Source organism: Excalfactoria chinensis, chromosome 7, assembly GCF_039878825.1.
Source record: "Excalfactoria chinensis isolate bCotChi1 chromosome 7, bCotChi1.hap2, whole genome shotgun sequence".
In the NCBI taxonomy this organism is placed as follows: Eukaryota; Metazoa; Chordata; class Aves; order Galliformes; family Phasianidae; genus Excalfactoria; species Excalfactoria chinensis.
The window spans coordinates 17,636,289-17,648,926 of record NC_092831.1 but is presented as its reverse complement, the minus strand read 5'-3'; the positions used below and the strand labels follow the sequence as shown (position 1 = coordinate 17,648,926).

Below are 12,638 nucleotides of genomic sequence, written 5' to 3'. Positions count from 1 at the left end.
ACTCATATTTTCTTTTCCTATAAAGCAAAGCAAGTGCAGATGGTGTTAATTCAGAACTTAAAGTGCTGAATGAGAAGAGTTTTCAAAGCAGGCAGATATACCCAAGTGTATGTGCATAAAGTTGGTTTACAGTCAACTGAAGACAAATAAGGTGTACTAAGACTCATGTTTATCAATATATTTAAGTACTGACCTGATTTTAGAAAAACAGTTGAGTCATTAACAAACTTTGCTACTCGTTACACAATTATTTAAAAGAAAGCTCTAAGTATTTATTAAAAAGAAATAGGAAACTATGATAGTAGGTGAAATTCAGTGTTGCAGCATCATCCTTGACTGATGAATCAAGATGTTTCTCAATAGACTGATAATCTCAACTGTTCAAGTTACTGCTGTTTTATTAGCTGCCACTGATTTCATTGTTTATGGTGTATCATTCTGGGACATCACACCCAGTTCTAGGTTGTGTGTGTGGGGGGGGGGGGGGGGAAGGTTAATGTTCTAACACTACTGTTCTCACATGCATGCTGTGACCTTATGTTCCATGTTTCAACATCTCTGTGTTCATGGATTCTATTTTTTCTCACTGAAGAATGTAAAGAATAAGATGATTTAATTTTGAGATTATGTAGTAAAGTTGGAGGTGTAAGCTACTCCTTCCTATGAGTAGGTATTTTCACGTGAACTACTTCTAGAAACTAGACACAAGACCATCCGTTTTGATTTGTCATGGCAATTTGATGTTCCAATGATGTACTGATCATGCTTCCGTAAAGGAAGAATGAAAGAAAGAAGACAGTAATTTTTGTGTGGCACTTGTTAACGTCAAATATCTTAATAATTTGCAGGTTGCTTTTACCAAAACTTTTGTTCAGCATTATGCTTTTATTATGAAAACGCTGAAGAAAAGCCACGAGTCAGACACAATGTCAAACAGAATTGTGCATATCAGTGTTCAGTTGTTCAGCAATGAAGAGCTAGCACGCCAAGTAACAGAAGAATGTCAGCTGCTGGATATTATGGTCACAGTTCTGTTATATATGATGGAAAGTTGCCTTATTAAAAGCGAATTGCAAGGTAGGCTTTGATCACTGAATTTGTGTTTGCGTGCTGTAGGGTAGCTTGATTAATGGGAACTATACCAAGTTCAAATGTTTAAGAAGTTCACAAGAGAAATTGAATTGTTTGGTCTTTTTGTGCATCTTGGCAGTATTCATAAAAGGTGTGCCTCTGAATTTGATGTATCCATCTGTTATCATGTGTCACTTGAGTATCACCACTTCATCCACTAGGACATGAACTGCCAGTTTTGTTTTGTTTCATAAGAAAGCTTTCTTATGATATTAAATTTGCCACACCTTTCTTGAGGAAAACAAAACAGGCTTGCTGTCAAGTGGCTATTGACAGGTGAGCACAGAGGGGAGAAGAATTTGCACACCTTTTTGCATGCATCTTATGACAAAAGCCAGGGATGCTGGAGATCAAGTTTCTTTGCTTGGCCAGGCTTTGTGATTTCAGGAAGACTTTGAACTATGTTAAATGCTCCCAAGAAAACAAGTTACCTTCCCCTCAGTGGCATGAGAATCTGTGAATACTAGAAGTTTTGATGCAGCTACAGTTCAAATGGCACTTCAGAGATTGTGAACATGTTCAATCTGAGTATATCTCCCACTGAAGTGGCATCTGTGTTGATGAGTCCATGATAAAACAACTTCAGCTATTGAAAATATTCTTTTTTTTTTTTTTTGCAGTTTGTAGGTTGTCACTGCAAGAGTACAATAAAACCAAGTTGCTGTTTCTGAATTATTCTGTAACTTCTGTAACTAAAGCATCAACTTAGAAAATAGTTATTATTTCCTCTTTTTTAGTTTCTCTCTCTCTCTCTCTCTCTCTTTTTTTTTTAAATCTAGATGAAGAAAATAGTTTACATGTTGTGGTGAATTGTGGTGAAGCACTACTGAAGAATAATACATACTGGCCCCTTGTTAGTGATTTTATAAACATACTTTCACACCAAAGTGTGGCAAAGAAGTTTTTGGAAGATCATGGTCTTTTGGTAACGTGGATGAATTTTGTATCATTCTTTCAAGGTATGTGCTGATACTTAAAGTTGGTTTTAATACAAGGACAGCTTAATATTCACAGTAGCAAAGTCTTTATACTTCTGTAAGCAAATATTTCTCTAGTATTTTTCTTACTGCATTTCTAGAGGGTAACAGTATTGTCTGAAGAACACAGGTAGATTAGAAAAAGATCTAATTGATATTTATTTTGTGTGAACTGGTTAAAAAGCAATTGCATCATAGCTGAGGAAGATTCACAGTGTCATGATTCTTAGATTGCAGGTATTGTAAATTGTAGCTTGTGCCAGAAGCATTTTATTTGATGTAGTTTGGAAGTTAAATATTGAGTGAATAAACTTTGATCTTTTTTCTGCATGTTGCTGTGAAGAAATGTGTGTGTGTATATAAAATAACACTAGGAATTTTAAGAAAATGATAAATGTTATGTCTAGAAAGAGGCCTAAGAGTTTCCTTCCAAAAGTTCTAGTTGAGTTACTGACATTCAAAGTAGACGGGCTGCTGTCTCTGTCAATGTTCTTTTAAAGGCAAGAGCTGCGGAGCCCAGTCTAGAGACTTTGTTCTTTGTAGATCATTTTATATTTAAATTTCTTTGCATTACACTACAAATACTGCATTCCACTTAGCCGTGGTTAGATACTTCATTTTATAACTCTGCTTAAATCTTTGAAGGTATGAATTTGAATAAACGAGAATTAAATGAGCATGTGGAGTTTGAATCACAGACCTACTATGCTGCCTTTGCTGCTGAGTTGGAAGCCTGCGCCCAGCCAATGTGGGGTCTTCTGTCACACTGCAAAGTTAGGGTAAGACTAACATTTCTATAATTATTCATGCTTCTTTCATGACTTATTTCAGAGTTCTAAAATCTGAAAAGTCTGTTTTATATTTGTATAGTCTCTCTTCTCTCTGTCTTTGCCTACCAAGTGTGTAACACAATGATCGACTTGCGTACTCTGTGCAATGAACACAGAACTCATGCTTGTATCTAATTAGTTGTCTGCAGAACTGTGACTCCAGGTCTGGGATGTGTACTGATTGTATATATGGGGTAACTTCTCATCTGATGAAGAACTTGGTAGATGGTCTGAGCCATTTTGTCTTTGTTCAGTGGGAAAGGAGATAAATAAGTCATCCTTAATGGGATTATAATGTAGACTATGTCTGCGTATAGACAGTTCATTATGATGGATAGCGGAGTTATTATGTTTTTGTGTTGTTTTACTAATAACATGAGGTAAAAATGTTTTAGGTAATGATGTCTGGGAATATTAAATTATATAAAAATGCAATTAAAATGAAATCCATCAGTGTATATGAATACATAATACGTGTGTGGAGGAAAAATCTTCTTATTGGGATCTTATGGTTTATTTTTTAATTTAATGATAAGCTTATTTCAAAGGTAAGTATTTAAGATGTGTGTATAATGATGTTCGTGAGACAGCATACCTGAAATGAACAGTATTTTGAAAAAATGTGCATGAGTTTTCTGTGCCTTTTTTAAAGCAGTTTTTATCAGGCAGTTGCAAAAACCTTCCCATGATGTACATGATAATAATATATTGTGAATATATTAGTATATCTTTTCAACACTGTGTTACTTTTTTTTTTTTTTTCTTTTGAAAGTACTTCTTTTTACCATAATGACAGCTTCTAGATTAAAACCTGTACAATTTCTTGTCCCATCTGATTGCATGTCAGATGTTTTCACCCCCTGTTTGAAATCTTTGGTAGTTCTCAGTAAATCTATGAGAGAACTAGAAGTCTTGGAGTTCCATTATTGTATATGTTTAGTGAAACCTAATGGGTGGGAAAAGATCTTAGCTTGTGTCTCACGCCTGAAGGAAAGCTGGCTGAGCTTTGTCACCAGAAAGGGTGGAGCAGCAGGATAGTTATGTGGCTGATGCATTTTCTGATGAGAAAAGGTGGCTGAGCAAGTCAACACTTGCACAGCTTCTGCCTGGCTGAAGCACTCTTGGCTTTTGCATGAGAAGTGTGTTATTGATATCCTGAGAGTGTGAGGCAGGTCTGGAGTCTGCATTTAGGGGGAAGAGCAGATTAAAGGAAAAAAAAGACCCCAAGAAATGAGGGGTTTGTAGGTTCCATTGTTGGGAGAGTGGTTCACTTAACCTCCTCTCTCCTGCCATGCTTGCATGTCAGTTCTTCGGCCCTGGAGGGCAGTGTACAGTTCTAGTATTGAAGTTCATGGTTTAATTTGAGAAAAATTTTAGTATTAGGGAATTATTGTGCAGTTGCATTTTATTACACGATCATGATAAATCTTTTCATTGTTTTTAAAATCTGTGTAGCATTGTTTTGTCACTACAGTTTGCTAGTACAAAATGTATGTGAAATGAAAGATCTTTCAATAGATAAATCTAACAGGATACAGGAATTCCTTTAGATTGCATGTGAAAACACTTTTTCTAATGTTAACACATTTTTATGTAAAATTAAATGGATAAATGAAACAGTGAGCGCTAAGAGCAGCTGATTATTCTGAAAGTGCCTCAGTTTTCACTTTTAAAATATTTGCCATTTAGAGTAAGAGTGAAACTATCCTAATGCTTATGATCCTAATGTTTCATTTGATGAGGACATACATATCTTGAAATAAGCCTTTATTCATGTTGGGAAAAGAGTGGCCTCTGCGCTGTTCTGAGTTCTGTAGTACAGTGGTTTCTCTTCCTGCAGGAAACACAAGAATACACACGGAATGTTGTTAGATATTGCCTTGAAGCGCTTCAGGACTGGTTTGATGCTATAAATTTTGTAGATGAGGTATGTATCACTGGATTTAAACGAAATGCTATGAAAGCCTTGTTAAAATTGCAAGGTAGTGCTCTTCTGTGTCTGAACCAAACTGTTCTATTTGTTGTTGATTGAAAAAGGGTTTCTTTTCTGAATCTTCATGAAGGAATATATGAGGTTGGTGGAAAGTAAGTCCCTTTAATTAGGACATGCGAGGTAACTGTTCTTAATGGTTGAGAAAAAGATATTTGTAGATGAGGGTTTTGTTGTTGTTGTTGTTTTTGTAATATATTATGCTAAAATATCTCTTTTTATTTTTAGCCAGCCCCTAACCAGGTTACTTTTCATTTGCCACTGCACCGTTATTTTGCCATGTTTTTAAGTAAGGTAAGCATGCGTTGTCACTTGCACAGAAGATGGAAATTCCCTGTTGAGTGTGATTGTTTGGTACAATGTGTGCTTGTTTCTGTTTCTAGGCTGTCAAGTGCCAAGAACTAGATCTGGATACTATCTTGCCAGATCAGGAGATGCTGATGAAACTAATGATTCATCCACTTCAGATCCAGGTATGTATCCAGACTTCTGTATTTGATGCAGAGGCAGAAATGCACAGTAAAAACTTGTCTGATTGTTTTAGCTCCAGTAATTTGAATATACATAGGTATTTTACAAGGAAGAATATGATTTGTAGAATACCAGAATAATATAATAAATAGGACATATTGAATAGTGAGGATGAATTTTTTTCCCCTCCTGTTTCCAAAATCAGACGTGTCATTCGTTTCTTAATTAGCAATACAGCTTTGTTAAGTATGATAGTGATAGTCACTGTAGCACTATCAAAAAGAATAGCAGGAAGGCCGGATTTGAATATAGAAGTTTCTTTGTGAAGTAATTACTAATGGTGTGCAAGTTGAAAAAGGAAACAAAATCAAAAAATTCAAAATTTTAAATTGAGAATGAATTCAAAGATGGATGCAGCTTCAGAAATATTTTTATTTATAGGGTTGTGTTTTTATGTAAATAGAAGTAAGCAGTATTTTATAATCGTTGCTTTTATACCTAACATTTTAAACACTGATTACTTTAAGTTTGCAGTACTCCTCAAGATTTAAATAAGTCACTGCTTTGCCTTTGATCAAGTGCGTTGTATGAAATGAGTGCTCTTTTGTAAAAGAGTCTGTTTCATAGACTTGCAGTCATTCCTGATGATCTGCTAGTGTGGAATTCAATAGCTGTAAAGTCTTTCTTGTTTGTAAATTTGTATTTTATTTTCCCTGAACAGGCAAGCCTTTCTGAAATTCACAGCAACATGTGGGTTAGAAATGGCCTGCAAATTAAAGGACAGGCCATGACTTATGTGCAGTCTCATTTCTGCAATTCAATGATTGATCCTGACATTTACCTGCTGCAAGTAAGTTAAGTTTTTTGAAAAGATAAGTCAGTGTCTGAAAATACACAAACTACTGAATAAAATGAATTTGTTCTCTTTCCACAGGTCTGTGCCTCCAGGCTTGACCCGGATTATTTTATTTCATCAGTTTTTGAAAGGTAGGATAGAAAGACAAAAGACTCTTGCTGAATATTTTGCTAACTGTTAACTAACTTATTTTATGTGAGAGAAAAAATATATATCTGATGTTGTGGATCAACTTTGCCTAACCAAAGCTAATACTTATGTAAGGCCCCTGGAGAAAGGGTTACCTCACTTATTTGTTTTTTGTTTTTTTTACGTGGTTGGCTTTTGATTTACAATGGTGTAATGAAACTGCAGGTATTTTATTTTGGAGCATCTTCAAGGTGTGAGGGTTTTTTTGGTGGTGATGTGCGGCTTTTTTTTTTTTTTTTTTTTTTCTTTCACACATTTACATGGAAGCTTTCAGGTTTTGCTAACTCAAAGTAGACAAATAACACTGCAATAGTTGGAGTCACAGAAAGGATGCCCACTACTTTTCTGGATGTAGAATAAAATGATTGTTGTTAACTCTAAGCTCTTAGTAAACAAAGTATTTTCTTGTGGAGTAAATGTCACATTCTACAAGTAAGAGGGTTCTATATTCCTTCATTACGTACATTTTATTTTGTATTATTTTAAAGCAATTTGAATGGTGTCCTGAGTTAATTGTACATCTAACATTAAACACAAATGTTGGATAATAATGTTTCTGACTTTCTTCTTTGCTGCATAGATTCAAGGTGGTAGATCTACTAACAATGGCATCACAGCATCAAAATACTGTTCTTGATTCAGAGCATGAAAGATCCATGTTGGAAGGAGCTTTAACATTTTTGGTACTTCTGTTAAGTCTTCGTTTACATTTAGGTAAGAATCACTACTGTATGGATACTTGTATGTAAGTAATGTAGCTGTTTGACTTAAAATCTCCCAATCTTTAGTTGCTGTGATAAAGCTGGTTAGACAAATAGATGTGAAGAGTGTTGAACACTTGGTTTCAGTTTCACCACTTGCTGAATTTTAATCTCTTACAATTTGGAAATAGACAAAATATGTGGAAATGGAGGAAAAAGAAGTTTTACTGGAAGTAAGTGGCTGAGTTGTATTACGTGATCATATAAAGATTTGGTTTGTTTTTCAGAAAGAAAATAATTTGTACTCTTCTCTTCTGGTTGAGGTTGTGTCCATTTCATAACTTCTTAGTGCGGCTTCTCATGGGCGATGCTCCTCATCTTTTGTTGCATTTTTTTATAACACTGTCTTATTATTTAACATTGCATCAAATTTAAGTTGTGTTAATTGCAAAGTTGTGTTATTTGCAGGATGTGCTTTACTGTTTTAATGGCTTTTTTATTTTGTTCTAGGAATGACAGATGATGAGATCCTCAGAGCAGAGATGGTAGCCCAACTCTGTATGAATGACAGGACACACAGTTCATTGTTGGACCTTATATCCTTGGGATATGTTAGCTAATATGAGGGAATGAAAACTGCAGGTACTGGGAGAGTAGTGGGATTTTGGAGCTTGAACAACATTTTGGCTTACATAACTGTAACAAATTGTGTAGAGATGTTTGCATGTACATATTGTCAGCAAAAGCATTTGATCCATCTTTTGTCTTTCTTAAAAAATAAGCAAGGCTTAATAGCTTTAAAAAACTTTTAACATTAAGTGTTGAACGGCTGTTTTGGTTTATATTGTTGTTTTAATACTACAAAAGTCAAGTATAAGGTGAAAAGTCTGTTTTCCAATCATATTCTACAAAGTGTAGTTGGTGTCACCTTTATCTGCTTCTTAGCCTTTGATCATAGCTAACTATATGCCAATGTGAAAAGAGCCCACTCATGTTGCATAGGCTTTACTTTAGGTATCAGAACCTTAAAATGCAAGTAATAGGAATTCTGAATGCTGCTTTGAAATCAGTGAAATGTCTCTGTTCTGGGTGAAAGTATCTAACTTTGCTGATAGCAAATTCTATATTTCCCTGCGCAGTGATAACATTCATGTCCCAAAACAGTTCTGTAACAGTTCATTTGCATATCATATATAATTTTTCTTTCATCTATGCTCATTATGTTTTTTTAATTCAGTTTCCGTTTGAGTTCTTTCCATCTGACTTATGACGTTCCTAATATTTCAAATTCCCATTCTTAATTATTTTTAACTGAATTGTGTTTAAAAAAAAAAAAAAAGTGATTGTTTTGAGCAGTCACTTCTCACTAAGCAGAAGCTGCCTTATTATAAACACTGCCTGTGATTTGAGATATTGTTATTGAAGTATTGCTACCAAAAGGAAAAGTTGCCAGTCCAAGGTGGAGATTTGTTTGCTACATGTAAGGATCCCAAGCTATTTGCTTGCATCCATAAATGGTTGCAAACACAGAAACATAGTTGTATACCCCATAGGTAGCAGTTCTTACTTAATACTGTACTTTTGAGTAAGTGTGCAGATGCAGCAATTGGTATTGCTTAAAAGAATGTCATCTCCTAGCCTGGAGACCTTGGTTCACTCCAGTAATTGTTATTGTTCTATAGCAGCTGAAGCATACAGACCTCTTGTGGTAAGCACAGAGCATTGCTCAAATGTAGCCTTTGGAATGAGTGTCAACATCAATACGGAAGTAAAATGCTATGTCCTGCAATTAAATTTACTTTTGCTTTTCTTAACACAAACGTTACATTCCAGAAAATCCCAATCCCAAAAGTGGTATTATTCCTGGAAGCTTAAGCTTTGAATCAGTCTTGTCAGCAGTTGCTGATTTTAAAGCTCCTGTTTTTGAACCGGGAGGTTCCATGCAGCAAGGAATGTATACACCTAAAGGTACAGTAATTAATCAGTGTCGTCATACCATAAATTCAGTAGTGAGGTGTTTAACCAGAGGGGTTTTGTTTTCTTTTTGTTTTAAACTAACAACAACAAAGCAACAATAAAAAGCTCTGTTTTTCATTATTATATACTGCATATAATTACTAACATTTCTAAGGACTGTTAATGGATTTTAGCTGTAGGTTTTGTTATAAGTCAAAGTCAGCTTCAAATATTAACCAGGTATTTTTAGATAGCATGGGAATAATGGAGGACTGAACAAGTATGTCATTTATATTTCAGTTATCTGCGTACTAATCATATATATGGTTACTGGACATAAATCAGATTTCTTGCTTAGAATTTAGGACTGTTTACACAAGTGTCAGTTCCAAGACTAGGTCTCCAAATTTGCTCACATTTTGATAATTAAAAATAAAATGGTGCAAAATTCCTTTTAATATTGCTTTAAATATCTTGATAGTTTACGTTTTTCACATTTTTCCCAGTCAATAGCGAGAATCTAGAACAAAGTTGAAGCTAGACCAATTGTTCTGTAATTCATAAAATGCAAAAATGAGTTGTCTTCCCCTGACCAGCTTGCCATCTAAATTGGATTCAACACTGTGTTGGTATATCAAAGGAGAGGAAGAATTCAGGACACAGTGTTCTGTTACTGTTTCCTGTCACTGAGCAGATAAGCTTCCTAAGAATCTGAAATGCTCTGCATACTCTGGTTGTGCTTCAGCTCAGAGCAAAGCTGATGGTGGATTAGCTTCGTCCTGTGGGGTGTTTGAGTCTGACACTTTGAAACCTTTTGTTTTGTAGGCAGTGTTATTTTGTGTGTGTGTGTGTGTGTGTGTGTGTGTGTGTGTGTGTGTGTGACTATTCTTAAGTCACTTGTATTTCTGTGTGGAATCCTCCCCCCACTTTTGTTTTTCTTTAAAGCAGTAACAATTTGTTGGAGTTCCTGCAAGGATAAAAACTGGTGTGCTTTTCTTGTGTACAGCCATCTGAATGCTTAAAAATTTTGTAACACTATGTGTTCTCAAAATGAATAGTGATATTTTTATTTGTTGTTATTAATTGGGGCTTACAGCTTGTCATAAGTCATGTTGAGATCACTTCCACCTAATGCCTTGTTCCCCTGTAATTGGGGGGGGGGGAAATCTACTTGGTGATCTGTGGAAGCTCTGCATTTTCAGTAACTGCTGATTTAGATGGGGGGGGGGGGGGAGGGAAAAAGCAAGTTTGGTCTGTGTTGTAGACCGTAATAGTAAACTCTCTACCCAGGAGGGAAAAAAACAAAACTTGGGAAGCAGGCTGTGCTTTTTTTGATCTTCTTTCACACCAAGTAAAAACTATGCCAAGTGTTCCCTCTCAGTAGCACATGAGGATATCAGCAGAACCATGAACATTAGTAGAGGTTAATAAGAGTACAGATCATTTGTCTTCCCAGCTGTGGGAAGTTAATCTCAGAATGGGATGAAATTACCTGCTTTTGCCTTTGAAGTATGTTGTAAATGTATATTATGTCATGCCTGCTGGTGGAGCTAAACTTCTGTTATTGTTTTTCCCCTTGTATTCTTTCTTACGTTGACTCTTGAATTCATCTTGCTGTCACAGGAACTACAAAACAATGTATAAAGGGGAACATTTTTGTTTGCTTTTAGACTGGGAACTCTAGTTGTTTTTTTTTTATTGACTTTCAAGTGTGGGGAAAAAAGTTCAATGAGTTTATTAGTATTCTGCTCAGACTTGTGATCACTCTGTGCAGCATTTTACTTCAAAGCTACAAAATTAAATGGGGATAATTAAAACTTAATGCCAAAATAACGCATATATGCGTTATAAAGGTGTGTATCTAAATGGTTGATCATAGAATTTGAGAAGTAAGTTGGCCACTGATAACACTGAACAAAATATTGTGTAAAGTTACAGTCATTTGGCTCACTGCACTTGATGCTTAATTATCATCTGCTGGCTAACTGCTTTGCAGTCTTTGCTTCCTATTTTCGAGAATATATGTGCTTATCAAATAATGAAACATAAATGATTATAACCTTTTCTAGAAGTGCTCAGAAATTAAAAAGAGCAAGGCAAGATTCATACAGGAATCTGCAGATAAGGTATTTTGGGTTTGCCTAAATGTGCTTAGAGTCAAGTATATGTACTTAGATTTTGAAGTGCTATTCATATGTTTATGTGTTTCAACTGTGTTTTTTAAGCAGGAATGCATGGCCCTTCCCACCTATAGTAAAGTGTTATATTAAAAAAACAACAAAAACAACAACAACAAAAACCCCAAAGCAACGGTGGAAGACACTAAAATACAGCTGCTTAATAGAAAACCCTTAATGAACAGGGTATTTTCTGTTTTGTAATCCTAAAAAAATATTTTTGGTGAGACCATGATGTCTTGATAAGTAATAATAATTATTAATATAGAAAGTAGTAAGTACTATTAGTATGAATTAGAAAAAGATGTACTGTGCTGCAAAAATGTTTATATAATGGGAAATGATATAAAGCTAATTAAGAAGAAACTCTGGAATAAGCTGTAATGTCTGTAAAGAGAATTGTAACATGTGACTTCTTTTAAACAACAGCTGAAGTTTGGGATAAGGAATTTGACCCTGTAATGGTAATACTTCGAACAGTTTACCGTAGAGATGTACAGTCTGCAATGGACAGATACACAGCCTTGTAAGTTGAATCAGTTTTAGAAATGTAACGTCTTGTTGTTTATTGCACAACAGGATTTGTTTTTTATTATTTATTTATATATTTATTTATTTGGTTTTGCTCTCTGGAAATGTTAAAAATAACTGAAAGGAGGATGAGCCAGGCTCTTTCCAGTGGTGGCAGGACAAGAGGCAGTGGCACTAACAGGAACAAAAAGGCTCTGTGTGGACATCAGGAAGTACTTTTGTGTTGTGTGGCTGATGGAGCCACTGGCACAGGTTGCCCATGGAGCCTGTGGAGTTTCCCCCTTAGAGATCCTCTTTGGGGTCTGCTCTGATCATCCCAACTTGATGTAGGCTGTAGGACCAGATAACCTGCCAACCTTACCCATGACAGAAACTGGAAAAATGCAATGAGTTCTGATTTAAATACAGGAAAATTAACAATTCATATGGCTTTACAAGTGTCATTTTGACCAGTAGTAATCCAGAGAAAAATAGAACTGTGTGCTGTTTGTGATACTTGGAATGTTGCTTAGAGAAATTAAACTGAGAAATGGTCATCAATTCTGATGTTGCTCTGAACAAAGTGTAGTTGTAGAACTACAGTGCAGTTGTTCATAACAGACAGTTGACTGGATCATTGTCATGTTTAACACAGATCTAACATGTTTCAACAGTTTAAAGCAGAGTGGTAAATTTCCTGGGAACCCGTGGCCTCCTTACAAGAAGAGAACACCGCTACATCCGAGTTACAAAGGTCTCATAAAACTTTTACACTGTAAAACCTTACACATTGTGCTGTTCACACTTCTTTACAAGGTACAGTCATAATTCTTAAGTCCAATATTTTTTT

At 35.3% G+C, this 12,638-nt stretch overlaps 1 protein-coding gene across 2 annotated transcripts in view; it reads left to right on the top strand.

The window, feature by feature from the left end:
* The window catches only part of UBR3 (ubiquitin protein ligase E3 component n-recognin 3), a 91,002-nt gene that overhangs the window by 27,119 nt on the left and 51,245 nt on the right, over positions 1-12,638 (top strand). For both annotated transcript variants that reach the window (XM_072341909.1, XM_072341907.1), the window contains exons 8-20: positions 849-1,077; positions 1,911-2,090; positions 2,754-2,887; positions 4,779-4,865; positions 5,157-5,222; positions 5,312-5,401; positions 6,121-6,249; positions 6,334-6,386; positions 7,025-7,158; positions 7,656-7,741; positions 8,972-9,113; positions 11,708-11,804; positions 12,463-12,604. In XM_072341909.1, the coding sequence (XP_072198010.1) occupies positions 849-1,077; positions 1,911-2,090; positions 2,754-2,887; positions 4,779-4,865; positions 5,157-5,222; positions 5,312-5,401; positions 6,121-6,249; positions 6,334-6,386; positions 7,025-7,158; positions 7,656-7,741; positions 8,972-9,113; positions 11,708-11,804; positions 12,463-12,604 (1,569 nt within the window). The remainder of the gene's footprint in view (positions 1-848; positions 1,078-1,910; positions 2,091-2,753; positions 2,888-4,778; positions 4,866-5,156; positions 5,223-5,311; positions 5,402-6,120; positions 6,250-6,333; positions 6,387-7,024; positions 7,159-7,655; positions 7,742-8,971; positions 9,114-11,707; positions 11,805-12,462; positions 12,605-12,638) is intronic.